Here is a 23,503-nt window from a genome sequence, read left to right on the forward strand (position 1 = left end):
ACTTTAGTGATTGTACATCTTGTAGGTCTGTTTCCTGCAGGCAAATATAATAAAGCCAAGAGGCATTTCTGACATCCAGAAATAAGCTACTATTCAATAAATAGGATGCGTTGAGGGGGGGAAAAAGCCTCTTAATATAAAAATTAAACCACATACTGAGTCCTTTACCTATAAATCTGCCTTCCATTTTTGTTTTAAAACATTTCTTACAAATATCAGTTTCTTTCATCCTTTATGTGTTAAGAAAATCACAACATTCTTAAATACTGAGTTTTAAACAAGTTACTCTTCCAGATTTCCCTTTGCTTTCTCAAGTATTCAGTAAGGCATCAGTAAGGAGCTTTAACTCCTTCAGGCTTTGGTCGGTAGATGGGATACAGCAACAGCAATTTATGGAACTTTTGAAGAAGTTAAAACTGCTTCCCAAATTGTTTAACTTAGCCAGGAGACTGCAGTTAATTGGAAAATAATCTTTAACAAATACCAAGATATATACAGAATCAATTTGATACTTAAGAACAAAAGCCTTCCCCCCAAAATGGCCACAAGTTATGTTTGTATCCATGAGTATAGTTTTCAAAAGAAAGACAAAATATCAACCATATGAATGACCTAAACCAACAATAATAAGAAAAATTCAAATATAACTCTAAGAGGAAAATGGTAAATGACCATAATGGTTGACTTTGAATTAGGTCAGTAAATCTGGAAAATAATTTGGAAATTTATCCAAATGTTACTAACTGTACATATCATCTGACCTATGGATGCCACTATTAGGTATATATCCTCAGAAGTCAAAGGGAAGGGAAAAAGGACTCAAAGGAACAAAAACAAGCATAGCTGCTAATATGATGGCACATTCACTAGGGAAAGCAGAGGTAATTTAAGATGCCTTCATTTCTACAAATGTTTAATAAGAGAAATGGCCTAGAAATTACATGCTAAGTAGATATAATGTAACTAAGTTGAAGAGAGCTTTTATATCATGATTTATAGCATCTCAAAGTGGAAAAAATTATTTCATCCTCACCAAAGTCAAAAGCACATGAGCACATTAGCACCTCAAGTCACTTTCTCAGAAGGTAAGGAAGAATATACAACAGTGGTCCCTGTAAGCAGAAAATAAGACCTTGTTCTTTTTTAAAGGTTTACCACCACCCCCCAACTAAATTTCCCCTAATTCTCTAAGATCCTCAGAAATGTATTATCAGTGTTGTAGAACACTAATAGAAATATATTGACTTAGAAAACCATAAACTAATAATATGTTTTATTATATTTTTATCTAATTTGTTAAATGTTTCTTGATGACATTTTAATATGGTTTGGGCTGTATTGGGGAGTTTGGGGGTAGAAAGTGCATGAGTTTGACATCTCTTAGAAATGATTACAAATTACTTGCCTCTTCCACATTTTTTAAAGATTCCAAACCGACACAAATCCCACTAGTCTCTAGTTAACAGAGAGTTTATCATTTAATGAATAACCAAAACCAAGTCCAATAGATTCTTGAAGTTACTAGAGAAGCTGGGAGATTAAAGACTTTTTAAAAAATGTGTACTGTAGGGTAAAATAAAAATTATAAACTATCACAATGGTATTTTTTGAAATGTTTATTTTAAGCCACTGCAAAAACAAACACAATTAAGTGCAACTGGAGTTCATCATTTGGAAACTGAATATACCATGAAATTACTGAATAGCAAAAAATGCCACTGTTACAAAATACAAGACTGAGTTACATAAAGAATTATTGTTTTCAGTATACATTAAACTAAGATTGAGAATTACTGTAACACTGCACAATTAACAAAAATAGCAAATCCAATATTAAATACTATTCAAACATAACAGTGAACTTGTAGAACTTTAACTTCACCTGTACAAAAGGAATGTACACAGATGTTAGAAACAGAATGAGAGTAGCTAATACTGCATCTGTCTCTTTAAAACAAGAATGCAGTAAATGCTTGAAAAAGCTTCTTGCTGACATTTATATAATGTTCTTTTCCACCCAAAAGAAAAAAGCAGCCAAGAAAGAAACCAAGAAGTTTTTTGTTGTTGTTGTTAGTACTAATAATCATCAATATCCTCTAATTTGTATATGCTTCTTGTGCTGGTGACAGGATTTGTAATTTTGGGTGTTCTTCCATACCCAGAGGATGAACAAACAGCTCCTTATTTCCATTCTACCCTCTCCTCCCCTCCACAAAAAGAAATGGAAAGTCTTACCTTAGAAAAGTATAAATTTTGAAGTATGATATATTAATAGGTTGAATTACTGACAATATCAGATCTTGAAGAATAATTTTTGCTGAACCAGCACCAAATATAGACATTGATGAGATAGTACTTTCTTCTAAATGCAAAGTTTAGTTCTAATTCCTTCAAGGCCATGTGAGTAAACTACTCATTTTTACATTACTAAATGGCACATTTAGTAAGCAAATTAAACCTTTTACAGCAGCAAAATAAAACCCATTATTTAGGCTAAACTAAAGCTTTATAGATAATTTATTTAAATTTTGCAAGCAGTTTTAAAAGACACTATACCACATGTATCCATAAGACTTTTGTTAACAAAGGGATTTTGAATTTTTCCCCCACTGCTTTAATTCTTATCCAATTTTGGGATTCCCTCCACAGTTTTAAAGGAATCATTCTTTTTATATAAAATAAAGAATTTTCAAATAAATCAGTTACTGATTTTAAATATACCAAAAATATGACAAATTTTGTTTTATGAAAATGTCCATCTAAAAAAACCAAATCTTAGCAATACTTTAATCAACCTGAAAATAATGATGTACTAAAGCATAACTCATTTTATCTTCAGTCTTTTTAGATTTTTATTTCTACACTTCTTGCAATGGCTCAAGATGGAACTGATTTACAAAAAAATCAACTCAATCCAAGTCACAACTTTAAGTAGGTCAGAACATGTCCTCACATTTTATCAGGATCAAAATTCTCACAAGTTAGACATTTTATGAAATTAGAACATCGAGCAATTTTCATCATTTAAAAACATCTATGAGAGCTGTCCTCAACAGAGTAAGCATAACAAGTCAAAATTAACTGGAATATGAGTGGAGAAAATCACATACACACACAAACACATACATACAGAGGAATCTTTAAGAAAAATGATCCTGAATTGCAGGGTTGATTAAATATATTGTTTGAACCCTTTTATTTTCTTTCCATGAAGAAACTTAAGTAATGCCTCTATTGACATCTATTTAAAATGAGGTCTATGTAATTGTCCTGATAAATATGAAATGTCCATTCTACTTTTTACTATTGATAATCATATTTATTAGTAGCTCTGTAATTCTGGTAATGGATTTCTGAACTCAGTAATGATCCACTGAACTGTAAGGGAGGCAAGGACATTAAGCAGAATCTAACTAGAAAACAAGAATTACTGAGAGTAATATAAAACTCTCCATGTTAGGGAAAAAAAAAAGATTTGCAAAGCAAATTTCTATTTCCACTTCAGAATGAAACAAATTCAGAATTTTGGCTGGCTGCTGATTGACTATGCATGTTAACTGCAATGATAGATTTTTTAAAAATATAAAGGTATGAAAAATAAAATCTAAAATATGACACACAATTTATGTATTTCATGGTTAAGAGAAAATAATCCTAATAAAAGCCCACTGGTGCTTTATCTCATTGTCTATAAAAGTAATAAAAATTCCACCTAACATTTCCTGCATTTTTGAGTCCAATAAGAAGAAAAAACCCTTCAAGATAAAATAATAAAAATAATAAAGGTTTGGTGTATTTCTGGCAGTTTTTCTTTATAAAACATTTTCAAAGTTTGCCACAATACCTCAAAAGGTATTCAGATACTTTTTAGCACTTTGCTTAAAAAAATTAAGAGAACTTCACTGTAATAATAATACTTTCTCTTTGCACATATTTTATTAATGAATATAAGTGTTCTGGGAAAAGACCATGCCTTTTATATTCTGTGCATATTTGATGCTCAGGAAAAAAAAGACAATAAAAACAGAAGTAACCACAATGAGGAATGTACTGAAGGTCTTCCATCTAATGGGAAAACTCAAAGCAGAATTTAAAACCTAGATGTAATATGATGTAGATCTCCAAGTCATCAGCATGAATTAATTTTCGGCTTACAATGACAAGTAGTAGGAAATATTTCATCCAAAAGGTTGGTACTGAAATACTATGTTATTGGGGGGAAAAAAGGATATAAAGTTTCAAATTTTTTTTAAAAGCCTAACACCATATTTTCTAGAATTTCAGGAGGTCTTATCTTTTCTGAAAAAATGTGATACCAGAATATAGTGTTGTTAAAAATCTGTCAATCAACTCTATAACTATTCCTTTCTAAACAATGTCTACTATAGCACTGTCTTTGAGTTTAGGGAACCTATATTTTCAGTATTACATTATAGGGTAAACTCAGAAATTTAATATGTAAATAGAAACAAAGATAAATCAAAATTCTTCTTGATGTGATGTCAGATTTTAAAGCACCTTTATAATGTTCAACAGTGACTTCTTCCTAAGAGACAAGTAAAATAAAATGAAATCATGGAAATGGGGCAAAAATCATTTGCAACACCAAGGGGATGTTCTACTTACACTCTTTCTCTCTCACATACATACTTTCACTCCAACATAAATTGGAAACATTGGCAAATTACTTGTTTTACTTGATTAAAGATTATGAAATCTATTACCTCTGTTGTTTTAAATTTTTAATGTATCTGCTATTTAATAAATTATGTTGTTCTGTTTCAAGCAGTTACAGTAGGAAGTTTGATAATACCTTAACTATGAAAAATAAAACTATGATTTAAAAAGATTGGCCAAATGACAAATTTTTCCAGAAGAAAAACCTAGCTTCAATTTTATTGACAACTTATGTCAAATTAGTTGTTAATACTATTTTTTCCCAAAGGGGCATATATGTTGCAAAATTGTAGCAAGTAAAAGTGTTATAAATCTTAGCTGGCTAAATTCTATTAACAGCCATCTTGGTAATAAAAGAGTATTCAATAAATCACAAATGCAGTTTTTAGCAGCACTATTTGGACATGATGAAAATCCTGCTAGACAAAGTCACCTGAGAGCTTCATCATCAGACTTTCCTTCATATACTAATTTCTAAATCTGAACATAACAAACATACGTGAATAGAAGAATAAATGAAGATAATATCCCAATACAGATTACAAAGATATGAACTAGATTATCATATTGTGTATATATCACAAATAACTCAAAAATGTTTTTTTTTACCTTCACCTATGCTAACAATGTTAATGTTTACTAGTTTCATTTTTATCCTGCGTACATTTTTTTCACTTAAAAGGAGGAATAAAATTGGACAGTGGCTGAATTTGTTTTATGCATTTTCCAAGATCCAACAAAACAGAGGTTTGCATCTCTCCTCATCTGAAGCCTTTTCCATCATTTCATAATATTTAAGAACTGCCTGCAAAAGGTCTCCCACTTTCCATTCTTTTTCTCGTATTCTTTTTGAAAGCTAGCAAGGAAAAAAACAAAGAAAAGAGTTAGCCAAAAATCTGACAGGTATGAGATGTCTTTAAAACACTATTTTTTTTTCACCACTAAGAATCCCACCATAAGAATCAATATCAACTAAGTTTTCCTCAAGCTAAAAACACTTTTCTTTGCTGGTGTCTAAAGGCACATCTTCTTCAAGGTATGGCCCTGTATCTTCTCTGGTGATACAACTATATAAAACCTAGAACTTCAATAACTAGTGCAGAGGATGCATAAAACAGGAAATTCTCAATCTAAAGAGTTTTGTCACACCCTCAATTAAGTACAAGAAATCATAATAAAAGAACGTCAAAGAATAAATTAAAAAATTTCCTTTCGCAACACAGAATGTAGGTACAAAAGAATAAACACCTGAAGCCCAACTGAAATTTGGTTTTCCAAATTAGTTATATGGTTATATAAAATGTGATCAAGTTTAAAATAATAAAAATGCCAATTCTATCACATTATCTTCATTCAATTTCTACCAGAGAAAGTGTTTTTTTGAACTCAGACCCTGAAAGTGAGTGCCTCCAAAAAGGACAAAGTTGGGGGGAAGCTTGGTGGCTCAGCGGATTAAGAGTCAGGCCCAAAGATGTGAGGTCCTGGGTTCAAATCTGACACTTCCTAGCTGTGTGACCCTGGCAAATCACTTGACCCTCCATTGCCTAGCCTTTACTGCTCTTCTGCCTTGGAACCAATACAGAGGAGTATATTCTAAGATAGAAGGTAAGGATTTTTTTTTTTAAAGGACAAAGTGGAAATTTGAGGCAGACTGGTAGAAGAAGGATGTCAAGAGGCCAGCTCCTTTAAAACCCACTACCTACTAGTATTATTTATTCTCTCTGCTACTTGAAAAAATTAAGGAAGAAAACAAGCATCTATTAGGAGCCAAGCACTGTACTAAGCACTTGACAAATATTATCTCAATTGATTCTCATACTTCTATGAAGTAGAAGCTATTTTTATTGCCATTTTACAATTAAGGAAATTGTGGCAGACAATTCAGTGATTTGCCCAGAGCCACATAGATAGTTAAGTGTCTGAGGTTAAATGCCAACATGGGCCACAGTACCATCTAGCTGCCCCTAAGCAGTCCACTTCTTTTCCGGTTTTCTACATAATCCTAATACTCCTATTCACAAACTTAAGTAAAAATTTTTAAAACATAAAATATCTTTAAGCTACAAACAGCATTTACTTTTAGAAGATATTACTCTGGTATGCCCATATTGAATCACAAATTTGTTTTGTAAATCACAATTTTTAACTATCTGTGAATGATTCACCCATCTCTTTTTGATTTATATTTTACACAATGCCTTCCCATAGCACTCTATGCATTGTAAATATTCATTACATTTTTATCCCTTCCACTTTTCTTCCTTAATGCCATCAAGAGAATAAAAATGAAATACAACTATAATGTTAAGCACCCCACTATTACAATTACAAATATTTTTATCCAAGAAAAATTATAAGAAACTGACAAAGAGACTGAAGACTATGTTATATGCATTAAATCATGAATACTACAATTTCCCCAATGAATACTTCCAAGAAATACTACCCCAAAATTCAGTAAGTATGGTTGCCATGGTTTTTTGAGTTTTTTAAATTTCATTTATACTAAAAATGCTGATGAGAGGAAACTGTTTACACTGACAAAGCCAACCAAATAAAATCATCTCTCTCAAAAGTTAGTACACAAATTATCTGAAAGCTGTTAAGCCGTGGAAGTTTGATCTTGATGAATTTTTACTAACCCAATATTCTGTTCGTTTCACTGAACTTGGAGCTGTTATCATAAACTGATTTTAAAAAGACTATTAACCAATGCTCCATATCAAAGTTTCTTTAGCATACTCCTATCTTCCCTATTATTTCTGTGCTCTTTTTGCATAGGAATTTGTAATCTTATAACTTTATTTCAGTTACTTATTGTCCCCAACAGGACTTGGTCCACTTATATATATATATATATATAGTTTACAAAACATTTCTTATCTCCACATTCAGGGCTCAGATTTTTAAATTTAGTTAATATGGTACTTTAGGCTAAAAAGCACTGTAATAAAGACTATCTCATTTGAACTACACAATAACTCTATGAGATAGTTAGAATAAGTACCATTATCCCCATATTTCAGACGAAAAAACTGAAACTGCAACTAGCAGAGCCAGAATTTCAAACACAAACCATCTGACTCCAATTTCTAGTTTTAAGTTCAATAATCTTCTTACTGTAGAAATACTGATTTTATTTTTTTAGGATTGTATAAAATGTATCTCTATATAACATGTAGAATATAGATTTTTTTATTGCACAAGATTATTTAAGAAAATCTTATGGCTATTTTTATTCAGGTTTTAAGAGATGAAATATGCTTTGTATATACTAGGTGTTTAATAAATGAATGCTGAATTAATAAGTTCAAAGTAGTGGAACTATCTGCTCGGCTTAAGAGTTAGGATGAAATATCTTACCACTGAAAAACACAAACTAAAGATGTAGAAAGCCTATTGTGTTTATAGCATTTACTTCTCTATCTAGCTACCTATATCAGCTTTTGCTTGGCTTCCAGCTTCATCATTATCAACAGTAATGGGAAAATGAAGTGGTTAGTAAATTGAATCACTTGAACCAGACCAAAGGAGGAAGGGTAGGAGAGAAAGAAAAGGGGACTAAGGCATGTGTGTGTCTGACATGCATTCAAGCATGTGTGTATACACTGTGACATTCATGCATGTGTGTATACACTGTGAGTAATTTAATTATAATAAAAACATCTTACAACCAAGTTGTGATCATAAACAATGAACACCTTTTCAACTAAACAACTTATGAGCAGAACCAATTGGCCTTGAATTATTTGTGGGGAAATGGCATATATAAAAAAAGAAATTTTCTTCTAATAAGAATTTTCAAAATAAGAAATTCTTCTTAAATTTACATTTAAATGTTTTTAAAAAGATAGAAACAGACAACAGAATAGAAGATTTGTAATATTAGAACATGCCTCAAGCCATAAGAAGTTGGTGAAATTAAACTATCAGGATTGTGCTATCAAATGGCACCCTTAATAAGGCAATGAATCTACCATAATAATTAAAATTATCACACTAAAAAGATAAACTATAAAGCTAATAGCTTCAACTAAAGCTCATTATATTGGCCCAAGTCCTGACATCTACAAGATTAATTTATCACTGATTCAAAAACTAATGATCTTCTGGATAAAAAAAAAATAAGACAATGCTTCTTCATTAAGAGAAGTCTTTAAGATTTTGTTTAGAATATACCCACTAACAATATAAAATTATAAAATAAGATTATAAAGGGAAAATTATTATAATTCTGAAACAGAAAATTTAATGTAGTTCTAAACAGAAGTTTAGAACTAGAACAACAAAAAATTTGTTTCCTGCTTCATGGTGAATCTATTGGTGATATTCAGCCATAGAAACCACCTTTATCAAAACATGCCAATTAAGGACTAATGGCTGAATAATGCTAACAAGGTCTGCAATACTCTAACAGCACTCACCAGCATGAAATCTTTCCTTGCAGAGTCACGGAAATAAAGCTGTTCCACCTCTGCCTCAGAGGCAGCCAGCCACTGAAGGGCAAGCCTCAATTGAGGATCCACACTGCATGGAGTCATATCAATATTCACTATAAGTAGTTTTTTCCCAACTTTCTCCAAACCTAATATTTAAGACAAAACAATTATAAGGTAAAATACATCAACCAAACTCAAAGTACTACATTTTCCAAATATTTATAAAGAGAATAATAATTTTTTTTAAAAAGATGATGTGAATCTATTTTTTTTTCCAAACATACCACCAAGGAGGCAGAAAAGTTGGCTCCCATTATATACTTCTTCTCCTGCAGTTATAGCTAAAGTAGAAGATATCCTTTTGAAGCTTTAAACACTGTCTGATATGCTATGAATAACATGATCATGGTCTAAAAGTCATATTTACAAGTCAAATACATCAAAGAAAAAAAATTAGTCACCAAAAATCCCCAAATAGGGAATATACAATACATAAGAGGAAAGTGTCCCTATTAATTCAAAACATCTGTGTTTCAAATGAGCTATAACATATTAAAACTAACTTTACTGAACAATTATTAGGTGGAGGAGGTCCTGGGTACAAATTTGAATTCAGACACTTCCTAGTTGTGTGACCCTGAGCAAGATACTTACACTCCTAGCTCTTTAAGGTTGGCCCTTACTATTTAACCCTTTCTGCTTTTCTGCTTTGAAATTGATACCTTGTATCAATTCTAAGACAGAAGGTGAGAGGTGTTTTTTTAAAACTATTTTCGTACTAAACTGGTGAAACATGCATATGAAATTCTTTACAAAACTAGTAATTAAATTAGATTAGTTACATTTTGAAAAAAGAAAAAGAAAATGCCTAGGAAATTAATATTCTAGAATAAAAACACATAGCAATATCCTGTTAATTTGAAATGCATGAACCAGAAAATATAGATTTTAAATTAACTGGGTATGAAGTAGATCCAAGCTCTGCTACTAACTAGCTCTCTGACCTTGGAAAAGATGTTTAATTAAAGCTATAGTCTCAAACAAATTAGTTTGGGCTAGTTTGCTTTCAGCTTTAAATACTAGAACATTAAATCCATAGAAATCTGACTACTGTTTAAATGATATGAGTTTGGATGTAAGTGGAAAAGAAGGGATTAAATTAGGTAAACATGTCTGCTATCATTTATAAGCTGAAATTCCCAAGTTAGAAAATAAACCCATTTTACTATAATTTTTATCTTCTGGTTAAGAATAAAAGATCATGCTAACATTATGCCATAATTATAATATAATTATGCTTTTATGGTGGATTTTTTAAATTTCATGGATATTTTCACTTTTTAACAAAATATTACATGAACTATGATTACAGTTAGATGAATCAAATAAATATAATTATTTTAGAGCATATATTAACATGAATTTCATTATTTTAGGAACTACTAATCCTACTTCACAGAGAGCTTAAAATTGCATAACTATTATTTAATCAAGAATATTTTGAGACTCTTGATATGATTTACATAAACAACCTTGATACTGTGTAATTCATTTGACATAAACAAAAGAAAATAAACAAAAATATTTTAAGTATCAGAATAATAAAAAGTATTCAATAAGAATAAGTGCCATACAATGCCAGATTTATTTACTGTAAAATTCATTACCTTCAATAACATGCTTATGTTCTTCATCTTTATCATCTATTCCATCACTGTATTTTGAAATTAAAAGGCATATGTTAATGAAACTTTAACCAACAATATAAAAAAGCCAGTTCTAAAACACAATCATGAATGTGAAAATGGTACAGCAGACAATGTTTAAGAAAGAATAGAGAAATAACAATTAAAAGAAAACTTTGCTTCTTACATCATTTCATGTTATGATCTGTCAATGGGTTCCAAAGAATAGATAATCAGTGATCCAGAAATCCTACCTTAATGTGACAAATATCCAAGTAATTTTAGACATAGAATTCAAATGCAAAAGTAGTCTACAATGTTTGCTTAGATATAAGCTCTTAAAAGACAAGGCTTGAGCTTCGCTTAGTTTTATATCATGGCATGAACATTTACTTAGGTACTCAATACATGATAACATTGATATTTCTCTTCAGACTAAAGAAGGTTCATTTTTCTTACACTTGAGAGCAACCCATTACCAAATAAAACCTGCATGAATTGAAGACAAAGGAAAAAAACAGAAATTCTGTAGGAAGTAAGCTATTCTTTAGAAAATAATAATTGATAAATTAAAAGAGCAAGCAAAGCATGCAAAAAAGATAACTTACTTTCTATAATTAGATGTCATTCATAATTGGCATAGCCATATCTCATCAAATGTAAGTTCATTAGGCAAAATCATGCCAAGATTAAGAGAAAAGCATGTTGATATTCATGTGCATGGGTACATTCATTTATAAGTATAATTTCATGCATTAGTAATGAAAAACTCATCTGTTTAAATTTCTGGACTAGACCAACCTGTCTGATGTTGGAAAGGATAAATTCTCCTCATACATATCTCCTTCTAAACCAAGACTGCTCCAGCTACTGCTGTTACCATTACTGCCAGAGAAGAAGAGAACAGAGCTGAACTAGAAAATGAACAGTAGATCTAAAATAAATCTTGCTTTTCCTTCAGAGCTGTTTCTGTCCTTATATACAATGACAGAGGTAGCTAGTTGGCACAGTAGATAGAGCTCTGGGTCTGGATTCAGGAAGACCTGAGTTCAAATCTTATATCGGACACTAGCTCTGTGACCCTAAACAAGTAATTTAACCTCTGTCACAATTTCCTTAACTGGAAATTGGGGACAATAACATCACCTACCTCACAAGTTTGTTGTGAGGATCAATGAGATATCTGTAAAGCATTTAGGAAAGTGCATGGCGAAAAATAAAGACTTATTCCCTATCCCAAACCCATAATGACATCCTGCAACTGTCAAAACTGACTAGAGCAACACAAAGAGGAGTAATTAGAGATAGCTGGTGTTATCCTAAACAATAACATATAAAGACAATTACTTGGGGTGGTGATGTTTTTTTTTTTAATTATTTGACTTTGTTTGCCAGGGAACTAGAATGACACCTTATAGAATAGAAAATAAAGGAACAAAGTAACAGGTTCCATGATGAACAACTAAGCTTCAGACAAATTTTTAATTAAACCATCTTCAATGTGAGTATAGTTTGGAAAAGGGGGGAGGAAAGATACTAAAATAGAGCTTAAACCAAGACTACCTTCTGATATACTGTGTTGTTTATTTTTGTTGTCTATGTAAAAGTATTGCAATTACATAAGCAACGATCAATTCATATTTTGTGTGTTAAGAGGTAAATGTTAACATTTCCAGAGTAGATGTCTGATAAAGTGAAATCACAAATAAATGGAGCCCATATAATACACATTGTATTTTGGGGGTTGGCTAGTCTTTAATATGAAACAGATAATTTGTTACAGCTACATGCCTGCTACCTAATAAAAAGGAAAAAAAAAAGCAGTGGCCATTTCTAAACAGGAAAAATAATTGTGTTCTAAATTGCAGCAAAGCAACTACAAAGAAAATGGCAACTGCACTTAGAAACAAAATTAGATGCAATTAATTACAGAAACTTTCAACATGCAATTTTAAAATCTGAGTAATTAAAATAATGAATCTATTAGTCTGTAATAAGTAGTTATAAAACATTTCTCAATCTAAATCATATTTGCAGAATATATTTCTTCTAATTATAAAAACAATATTTTCAAATATATTTTATTTCTAAAAATGTGAAGTTTAACATGTAACATGTTAATAACAAAATTATACAATTCTAGAATCTAGAATCATTCTGAGCCTTTCAAACTACTCGTTATTTTTAAGCAATTCTATTTTTACTCTAGTTTGTAATTGATACTATAAATAAGTCTATGCTCACATCATTGTACATTTAAAAAGCAGTTCAATGCTGAGTATCATGGGAATATTATTCTTATTATTCTGCATACCATTCTTCTATAAGTCAAGCCCAAAATTTTAAGAAGTTTCTTAGAACAGCGCCATACAATGAACCAATTTAACTCTATACTTAATGAAAACCCTCAGATCTTTTTCATCCTAGGTTTCCTCATTATGTACTTGTGTTATTGTGTTGGTTTTTTTAAATCTGATTTTTTTAATCTTTCCAATTTATTAGCTTCCAACCTAGATCTGTACCATTCAAAAACTGGATAAGCACACCTTTTGGCTCTGATCAAGGTCCTGGTAAAAATGGTGACAAAGAATGAACCATTTGTAAGGGTCATTATGTAGTATGTCACTAGGGATCTTCCATATTTTTCACTGTTACACTAATATGAATTTTTTGAGCATGTTATTCAAATATCTACAAATCTACAATTCAAATGCCTTGCTAAAACTAAGCTGCTATGATTTCTAAAGGTAACTGCTAAGTGCTATGAGAAGAAATAGGCTGCAAAATGTAATCTCTCTTTGCTTTCTCCTATATATTTTGAAAATATGGAATGAATCCATTTTCTTATGTGGTTGAGTTTAAGAAATAATGATTTTCATAGGAATGATAAACTATGATCAAAGTGAATATTCTATTAATACTTATGGGCTAATTTCCAAATCCACCAGACTTTTTGGGAACAAAGTACGTAAATAGACATTATCAATACTTAAACATGCACCTCAGAGGATGTAGTTTAGCTATCTTTGTGAATGAGAAATGTGAATGGAACAGCATTTATTAAGTGCTTACTTACTATGTGAGCTCCCCACCCAAGGCCCTCTCTTTTGATTGCTGAGTTCTTGGCCCAGAACACCATTATATAAGACACCCTGGCCAGGCTCCTTCACTCCTGGATCCACTCCTCATTCTCTAGTCTTTTTTCACCAATTCCATAGCAGCCTTCCTCTTCCCCTGCCCTCATCTATCTACACAATGTATATAGAGTAGTAATGAGGACTAAAGTTTTCTTATACAAGTTTCAGAACAATATTATAATATATGAAATTTTTGCCTAATATTTGATGAAAAACATCAGAGTACAGAAAATATACTACTAAGAATGTTAAAGGGGCAAATTTGGGGGCCCAGAGTTTATTGAATTAGGCCATTTCTCAGAACAAACATCATAGAATGACAAAACAGCACCAAGAAAAAGAAATTTTTTTTTATTGTAAGTGAAAACCTATAAACAAAATCTCAAGTAGTTCAATTTCTAGAATTATAATTTATTAAAAGTCAAAATAAATAATTTAGACAAAAATAAAAAATTAATATAGGAACTATACAAATCTAGAAGGCATAAGAGAATAATAAAAATAGGAATAACCGCTATTTGCTTTTTTAAGTTAAGTAAAAGAGAGTATGAAAACTATGTTTTAATCAGGAATATACTTGAAGTAAGTTGTGAATAAAGGAAAAAAATTTTAAAATATTTAATAAAATTTTTCTAAAATGTTATTATAGGGAAAGTTAGATAAGATACAAGCACTCTCTGCTGTTCAAAATCACACTTGATTTTATAATGCTTATAGTTTTCCAACTTGTATAATATAAAGGTTATTATGACTTGTCATTTGTTAACTGTGCTCTAAGATAAAAAGAACTTCTAATAAAAGGACTAATTTGAACACATTGTATGTGAATTTATTAGGTTTTATTCAGCTGAAATGGTTTATAGATTTTTCTTTCCTGTCTTCTTCCTTCCAACTCTAAAATCTGTAATCCTATGAACAAAGTGAGAACATGAGTGTATGTACATATGTGTGTGACATACACACACACACACAAAGGAGATCAGATTATGTATTTTGTCTGGGCCTATGATTTCATCAGTGTATCAGTATAGGGAGTTCCTTCCCAGTTTGGAAATTCCCTTCACAAATGCAAATGAGCAACTCACCTACAAATTATAGCCTTAAGACAACTGAGTAGGACACTAAGAGTTGACTCAAATACCCAGCTAGTATGTGTCAGAGGAAGAACTTGAATTCAGGTCTTCTTTACTCCACAGCAGAACACTTTAGTCATTATGCCATGCTAGGTTTTTTAAGTCTATGAAAAGACTTTTTAAAAGGTTAAAGGTTATAAAAATAAATATTAAATATATTTTTGTTGGCATAGCAGAATTCAAAGTATTTGGAATTATTCATTTAAAATTTCATGTCAACTTTCTGTCTTATAGTGTTATTCCAAAATAAAATCACTTCTTTATACTTTGTCTAATCATGACTTCTTTATACTTTGTCTAATATTTCTTACTATATTACCTTAATATAACAAATCCACTAAATTTACAAAACAGGTTAAACAAAGACAAACATTTCAATATTGAGTTTTACTACTACATATGATATATTTCACATCTAATTTCTTTGATTTATAGAAAAATTAAACATTTTTCTATATTGCATTAACTTCCAAAATGGTATTTTTTCACACCATATCATAAATTTTAGTAATAAGATAGTTTTTATTTTAATTATGATTTATTTAGTTAACTGTTACAACTATCATGTACGGCTTTGTGAAGAACTCTGTATTCCACAGTGTATTTCATCTGCTTTCAATGAATACTTGTTCCATGAAATAACACCATATCTAAAATTTCTAGACATTTTTATTAGCTATAAGGTTATGGCATGAAGATTTTCTATAACAGAGGCCTACAAAGAAGTATGTGGGGCCAAACAAACTAGATTTACATACAAGTGTAAAATTTCAGTTACCTGTCACTGAGATGAAGAAAACTACTGCTTTCATCTTGATGGTCATCTTCAAAACTTAAATTGGACCAACTACTGTCATCACCAACACTCAGCTGCTGGCTACCAACAGACTCAACTGACTGAAATCCTTCTTTTCCTATCGAACTAAAACAAAAATTCCAATCAGTGATATTCATTCTACATTATATTTCTGCACCAATTCAACAAGAAAATTAATAGAAATGCAAAAACACAAACAACTTGGGAAAGCAAGAAATGTCCAAACTGAAACAAGCACTCTAACCTAGTATTTAATTCCTGATGTTAGGTCAAAAGGATTCATGATAATAACTTAAAGGATATACTACAAACAGTTCCAATTTTACATTAATATTTTTCTATAACTCTTGAATAATCAAAGCTCTTCTTAAAATTAATTTCTATTTTCAACCTGTAATATTAAATAAGATTTCTCAACTATAAAAGGAGGTGGAAAGGTAAACTAGATGATTTCCCTTTCAGGTCTAATAATTTATGATTGCTGTTTTTTACTACTTACTCTGCAAGAGTTCCTCAATAGTAAAATAGGAATAATACTTTCACTCTTCTTCACCCCTTCATAGTTATGAGGAAATATTATTTTGTTTATTCAAGTTCTATCTAAATTTAAACTATGATTAATATCAGAACAATTAATCATGTAGAAATTCCTAAAACATCATCAAGCTTTAAGAAGTACCTCTCTATTCAAAGATTCCAAGATTTGGTGATAAAGTCATCTTCCAATTCTAGTCTTTCTGATTTCACAAATTTTTGTCACATTCCCTCTACTAGCATTTCTCTTTCTTGAACAAAAGAATTTTTTAAAAAACCTACTCTTATATGAAAATACTATTATCCCTAAGATCATTTTATCACTCTGCTAGATAAGAGTGCTTTTCTGGTTCTACTGTCTTTCCTGAGACATGAAACATCAGAAAGAATTTAAATATAACAGGATAAATATATTTTTATTTTATATAAGAGTAGAATTTGACATGGTTTTTTTCCCTTATATATTTCCTGAAAAAACTCCACATTTTGCTGACATTGTTGCTGAAATGAACACTGAATTAGTGATCTGAAAGTATGGTCAACAATGAATGAGCTAAGGAGTACAGTACCTAGTTTTGATCCAAGAAAAAGGAAAACCTAAATTGAAATTTTACTGCAGAAAAATTATTAGTTATGTGATCCTCCTGGGAAATTCATTTAACTTCAGTTTTCTCATCTGACCCCCTGGACTTTTGTGAGGATAAAATGAGATAATGCTTGTAAAATTCTTTGCAAACCATAAAGCATTATATAAATAGCAGTTAACATTGTTATTGACAATTATTATTATAACTTATAGTTCAGAATACGATTTAAAATTTTTCCCTCTAAACTGAAGACTACATTTGCCAACACTAAAATATTTCTGCAACTAAATTGATCAATGACAGCCTTGTAACATGTTTCCAAATAGCTGCATAAATCTGACCTTCCCTCAAAAAATTAAAGACATATGCCAGATCAAAAGAGGGAAGAACAAGCAAGATGGCCAGCTGCTATAAGTCATGCAATAATACTAATTAAAAAATTAGAAGAGGAAAACTACTATCTTTCCCCAAAACAAGCGGATCTCTTAAGAATCCATTGTGCTGGCATGGGATTTAGAGGTAGAAGATATGGCTAGTAAACACTGCATATATATATATATATATATATATATACACACACACACACACACACACACACACACACACACACACACACACACACACTGTTGGAATTTTTTGTTATATTAATTTTGAAAAACTTATTTTTATTCTATTTTAAAGGATTTGCTAGTGGAAGGAGGAAATCAATGCAAAATTTGGTAATATAAAAATCCAAAAATATCAATAAAATCTTATTTTACAAAAATTATGCTTAGTCAATGACAACCAGCTTCCCTTTTCTCTCTTTTTCACTGCTCGGCAGGATTTGAAACAATTATTCTGACAAAATATGAAAGCTGAGAAATAATAATCAGTTCATAAAACTGGAACAATTTACATTAAATATAGCACTACAAACTAAAACAAAAGAGCCCAACAAAAGCTTTTGTTTGTGTAGCTCCAATTTTTAAGGGAATTTTTCTATTGAAATGAAAATATTTCAAGAAACATTCAGTGCCTACTACATGCTAGCTGCGGGGATACAAAATTGAAATGACACCTATCCTGCCTTCAAGGGCCTTACAACTTACTAGTGGGTATGACATGGATTCAAATAAGAAACACATATGGTATAAGGTAATGGAGACAAAGAAGAGATACAGTGAGTGCTCTAAGAAAATCTGAGATTGGGAGATCATTTTCAGCCAAGAAGATAGGAAAGTATCCATGGAGAAAGTCACAGCTAAGTGGATCTCAGAAAAAGAAACAAACAGATTTTAACAGGCAAAGACAAAAAGGGAATATATTCTAGGCATAGGGAATTCCTGATGTTGACATGCTATCACTCATAAGGTTGAAAGATATCATGTGAAGAGCAGGAAACATTTCAGAGTCCAGTAAGGCTAGAATGCATATTAGGTAAAGGAAGTAATATGAAAAAAGATTAAACAAGTAGGGAAGCACCAGATTGTAGCACACTTTAAATGCCAAGTTGAAATTTTTCTATTTTTCAACAGGGAACAACTGAATATTTTTGAGGGGGGGATGATTAGGTGAAGGATATACCAGGAAGAGGAAAGACTGGCAGCAAAGAAACTTATTATAATAATATAGTCAAAAGGGCCTGATCTTATGGGAAAACAGAATCCTCAGAAGGCAAAGTGGACAGTCCCCACTTTGCTGGTATCTAGTAGTGTTCTGCACATTTTTTTAAAAGAGTGGTCAATACTTGAAATGGAGAGTATAACTTCTCAAATAAAAGCAAAACAAAAAAGTATTAAATTTACCTGATGTTAACAGTCTGACCAATGTTCGTCATAGCTGAAGTCATTATTTCTGTGGTAAGGCTGTCAGCAAAGCTAACACCATCTTTTCCAATTCCACTATCGGCTGCGAGACTGGTAGTACTTAGTTCTTTTTCTGCTTTTTCAATAGCTGCAGCAACTATCTTTTCAGCCAATACCACTTTCTGTTCAAGATCAATATGGATTCTGGGAACATCAAGGTGTAAAACTCCAGACTTCTGACAGCCAGTTATAAGTTTTGAATTAGATACTGGCTTATTTCTAGCAAAGGACTCTTGTCCAAGAAAGTACTGTGATGATTTTGCCATACAATCCTGGTATTCTTTTAGGTTACAATATCTGCAAGCTGTACCAGAGAGTGGTGACAACTTTTCAGCATAAGTAAATTGAGCTGCCGATTTTCTGTTCTTAGAAACTTGGAAAACTGCAGATTCCAAACTTATTTCTAAAGTGTCATCTACTATTTTCTTGGCATATTGTTCTATAGCTTGAAGAATGCTGTCCGTGTATTCATTTAAGCTGCTTGTGCTATGGTAAAGTTTTTGTTTTGGAGAAGAAAGTTGAAGAGATTTAGAAAATGCCGATTTAACATAAGCCCCCATATCTTCCTCACAGGCAGATTTTTCATAAAGGCAAGAATCTGTGAAAGATTTTGGCAAACCAACTGTGGACATTTTTAGCTTTCTTTTAACATCTTGTGTTATGTTATAAGCAAGAGAATCTGAAAATCTTATCAACTCTGGACATTCAATTCTCTGTGTAAGTTTAGACCTTTCATCGGCTTGGTTTTCAAACATTTTGCTTTGTCCTATTTTATCTATTTGGTGCTTTTCTTGATTCAAAATTTTTAACAATTCATTTTTATCGTTCATCTGTGAGCTTAGTACAGGGAATGTTTTTCTATTATATTTGAGTTGAATTTTCCTAGCTGCTTGTTGTAGACCTGATTTAATGGATCTATAAGCAAGTCGACTAGCATACTGATCCATTATTAGCTCCCTATTAGCACCCTCCCTTTTCAGAACTTGGATAATGTGACCTGCATACTCATCTGTCACACTTTCACAGCTAGGATACTTAGATGTCAGACCTGACATGCAGCAATTCTGAGGTAATGAATGACTAAATGGGTCAACCTCTCTTGGCCACTGTTCGGTTGATATATTCCACTTCTCTTTTGAGCTATAGTCTCTCTCATCTCTTTTGAGACAAAGACTATCCCTATGACAATTATTCTTCTTTAGCCTCAATAATTTATAGTATTTTGATTTTACCATTTTCTTAGCCTCTCTGATGACATCCCCAGCCACACCACCTGCATAATCCTGTAAGAACTGTAAAGTCTCATCTTTATTTACAACTGTAGCATAACCAGCTGTTTGACTCTTCACATTTAACTGAGATTTTGTACTAGGTCCTTGGAAACTTTTGCTATGCAAATAGGAAGCAGCCATGTCAGTTGCCATAGAAATTATATGTGTGGCTAAATTATTTGCATACTGAGCTGTTTTCTCTGAACATTCTGATTTCATATGCATTTCTGGATACTCTTCATCTTCGCTGCTTTCAACTTCTTCTGAAAGAGATCTCATGAGTTTCAACATAAACTCCTCTTTTTCTATAGTATTTTGTTCATTTTCAGATAGGCCACTAACAGATGGATTTCGAGGTGTGGAAGGTGGTGTAGCAGGTGCAAATTCTTTTGCTAATTCTCCTTTGAGCTTTTTGGTTAATTTCCTTAGGTTCTGCTCTGAACTAGTCTGGGGGGGTACTAAAGGAGTTGGTGGAGGAGTATCAGGTATTATATTCCCATCTCTGATTTTCTGCTTATCTTCTGCCTGTGAAATGTCTTCACCAGGAAGCACTGCAGGTGAGAATGTATGAGCAGGAGAAAACCAGTTTTCTTGCCCATAAGGCAGAGGACCAAGGACAGTTTTATTCAGGTCATGTTTTTTCAAAGATTTATCAAAAGGTTTTACTGAAGAGTCCATTGCCTCAGTGAGATCTTCTATATTCTGTCCTTGGAATGTTATATCTGGACATGGTGGTAATGTGCCTGAAGAAAACTTGGGAGCCATAGAGCCCTTATATTCTGGAATATAATCTTTTATTAAGGAAGACATATACTGAGCAGGTTGATCTAGATAATCTTGAAAGTTGGTTGGTTTATTCAGGGTCAGCTGTGACTCTTCCTTGAGGGCAGGCAAATATTGTTGTTTCTCTGTTTCATGTTTCTTAATCAAATTAGAAACATCTTTTCTAATGCTGCCTGCACATGTTGGGATACCTGTAATGTGTGCCATATTCTTATTATTTGAAGTAATCAATTTGCTTTCATCTATAGAATGTTGTATAATATATTTAGATAAATGATCAGCAAAATAGTTCTTATAGGTTCTTTCACCATGCTGTAGAGATACTCCACCATGTAGTAAAGGGACATTTCCTTCTGCTTTATCTTTCATTAAATAATCTGAAGGTTCTCCAACTGCTTTGGTAACTTTGGAGGTGATTGCTTCATAAGTTTCAGTTACTATCATATCTACCATTGTGCCAGAGAAACTACTGATGGCTGATGGACCATATGCTAATTCTGAACAGCTATTGATTCCAGTATTATTCATTAATTTATGATTATTCTTATTATGTGAAAATTCATATTTATTTTCATCACATAGATTGATGTTTGAAGGCAGATGAATATTTCTAAGACAAGCCACTTCCTCTTCCTTATTTTTTACAACAAAGTGTTTTTGGGTAGCATCATTATACATTTTAAGACTATTATCTGATGGCAGATGAGAAATTTCCTGACATGAATTAGATGAAATGTATCTGCCAAGGGCACTTCCTGCCAACGGCACTGGGATAGACGTCACAACACCAGAAGTACAAAACAAAGCCTGCTGTACTGTGTATTCTTTTCTGTTACTCTGTACTGGATTCAGTGCTGTCAGCACTTGATCGTGACAAGTAGGGAAAGATGTTGAGGTTTGTGTTGACTGCAACACATTTTCTGCACTGACATACTTGATATTATCCATAGAGACACTAATTGCTGCTTTTGTGGTAAAAGTCACATCAACTTGTGATAGTTCAATGAATGCTTCCTGTATGACAGATTCAGACAAGTCTTTAGCATATGACCTAACTACTTTGTCTTCATAATCAAAAGGGCCCTCATGTGTTCCTGTGGGAGATGGTGGAAGAGAAAACTGGCATACTTCCATAAGGCCTTCAAAAATAAGTTCTTCAGCAAGGTCTGCAGCAAATCTGGCTGCGGTGTTGGTAAATATCTGCTTCTTGACATAGTGTAAATCTTGTAAAGCACTAGTTAGAGCATCCCCAACCAAGAAGTTGGCCAAACCACTGATGGCGCGCTCCTTCAGCAAAGATGCTCTCCGCCTTCCAATTTCATTAAATGCCATATCAAAGACTGAGGATGTCAATTTTACTGCTAAGCTGCAGAGTGCACTGGTACATGAAGAGACTCCCTTCTGTAAGTCTTTAAAAGCATGGCCAAAACTTTTTTCTACAAGGTCTGTAGCAAATTTTTGAATATTCTCCTTAATCATTAAAGATTTGTATTTTGATCTTACTTTCCAATCAGGTACCCTATGTTTAAGGTCTAGAGTTGGAATTTTCCCCTCTGTGGATATAATACTATCAGTGTGTTTGGGAACTAACTGAGAATGAAAAACAGAGCCAAGTATTGCACATGAAACATTGTTTGCATAATCAGAGTAAGCATGATAAGCAATATTGTGATTTTCATTAAATTTCTCTCCAATGACATCAAAGTGGCAGCAGCATTCAGTAGTAGTACAGTTCCCTAGGGGACTGAAAGCTGAAGATCTAATGGGACTAAACAAACCACTATCTTCCCCAGATGTCTTCACTGGGCGAGGAGAGTCTGGGACTTCATATAAATTACTGTAGGGGGATTCTGGTTTACGAGGAGTTGGTTTTCTTACATTAGCTGGGAGAGTGGGCCGATCAAACTTAAATTTCTGAGGATTCATGGTAGTGGTAATGGAACAAGACTTCCCGTGTTTGTGAACTCTCTTTTTGGATGGGTTTCCTGCAATAGGTTCCCATTTAAGTAAACAAGGTGCATCCAAAGCTTGTTCTAGCTCATCAAACTGATCAAAACTGTCAAAAAATTCACCTATTTCAGAATCTGAGTCTTCTATACCATCTTTCCCTACAGGAATCTTGGGCAATTCAAGTTTTGCTTTTAAGCTTTTCTGATATCCCTCTTCATCTAAGAAAATAACAGGGCTTGGGCTTGAACATTCTGATTCAGAGGAATCAGCAGGAGAAGATAAAAATAGTGTTTTGTGTAAATTAACACTTGTATCTGAAGGATTACATGACTTATAGAAGCTCCTTTGAGTCCAAGGTTCAGAAATAGATGTTGTCACTGAATTTTTCACATTAGAAGGTCGCTCCTTAAATCCCAAGATATTTATTAGTGAAGCTGAAGACTTAGCCAATGATTTCTGTCTCATGGAGCTAACCAGGACCTCTGAATCACTGGCTTCCAAGCAGTGAGCAGGGATGGTCTGTGAAGCAGCATCACATTGGCTCCGCAATGTAGCAAAGCTCATTCCTAAAGCAAAAATAAAATTATTCTTCAACAAAAAAGATATATTAACTCAGCTTTACTAGCTGACTTTAATAAAATAT

The 23,503-nt window shown here is 32.3% G+C and overlaps 1 protein-coding gene across 14 annotated transcripts in view; it reads right to left on the minus strand.

The window, feature by feature from the left end:
* Positions 1–1,601: 1,601 nt before the first annotated feature.
* The window catches only part of AKAP11 (A-kinase anchoring protein 11), a 59,203-nt gene continuing 37,301 nt past the window's right edge, over positions 1,602–23,503 (minus strand). For 8 of the 14 annotated variants that reach the window (XM_007501530.3, XM_007501533.3, XM_007501531.3 and 5 more), the window contains 6 exons: positions 18,797–23,426; positions 15,850–15,993; positions 11,603–11,686; positions 10,784–10,830; positions 9,102–9,262; positions 1,602–5,533 (listed from right to left, as the gene is read on the minus strand). In XM_007501530.3, the coding sequence (XP_007501592.1) occupies positions 5,393–5,533; positions 9,102–9,262; positions 10,784–10,830; positions 11,603–11,686; positions 15,850–15,993; positions 18,797–23,426 (5,207 nt within the window). In that variant the 3' untranslated portion in view covers positions 1,602–5,392. The remainder of the gene's footprint in view (positions 5,534–9,101; positions 9,263–10,783; positions 10,831–11,602; positions 11,687–15,849; positions 15,994–18,796; positions 23,427–23,503) is intronic. The other 6 variants (XM_007501534.3, XM_056807449.1, XM_056807451.1 and 3 more) reach the window with 1 other exon arrangement.

This window comes from Monodelphis domestica, chromosome 8 (assembly GCF_027887165.1).
Source record: "Monodelphis domestica isolate mMonDom1 chromosome 8, mMonDom1.pri, whole genome shotgun sequence".
NCBI lineage: Eukaryota > Metazoa > Chordata > Mammalia > Didelphimorphia > Didelphidae > Monodelphis > Monodelphis domestica.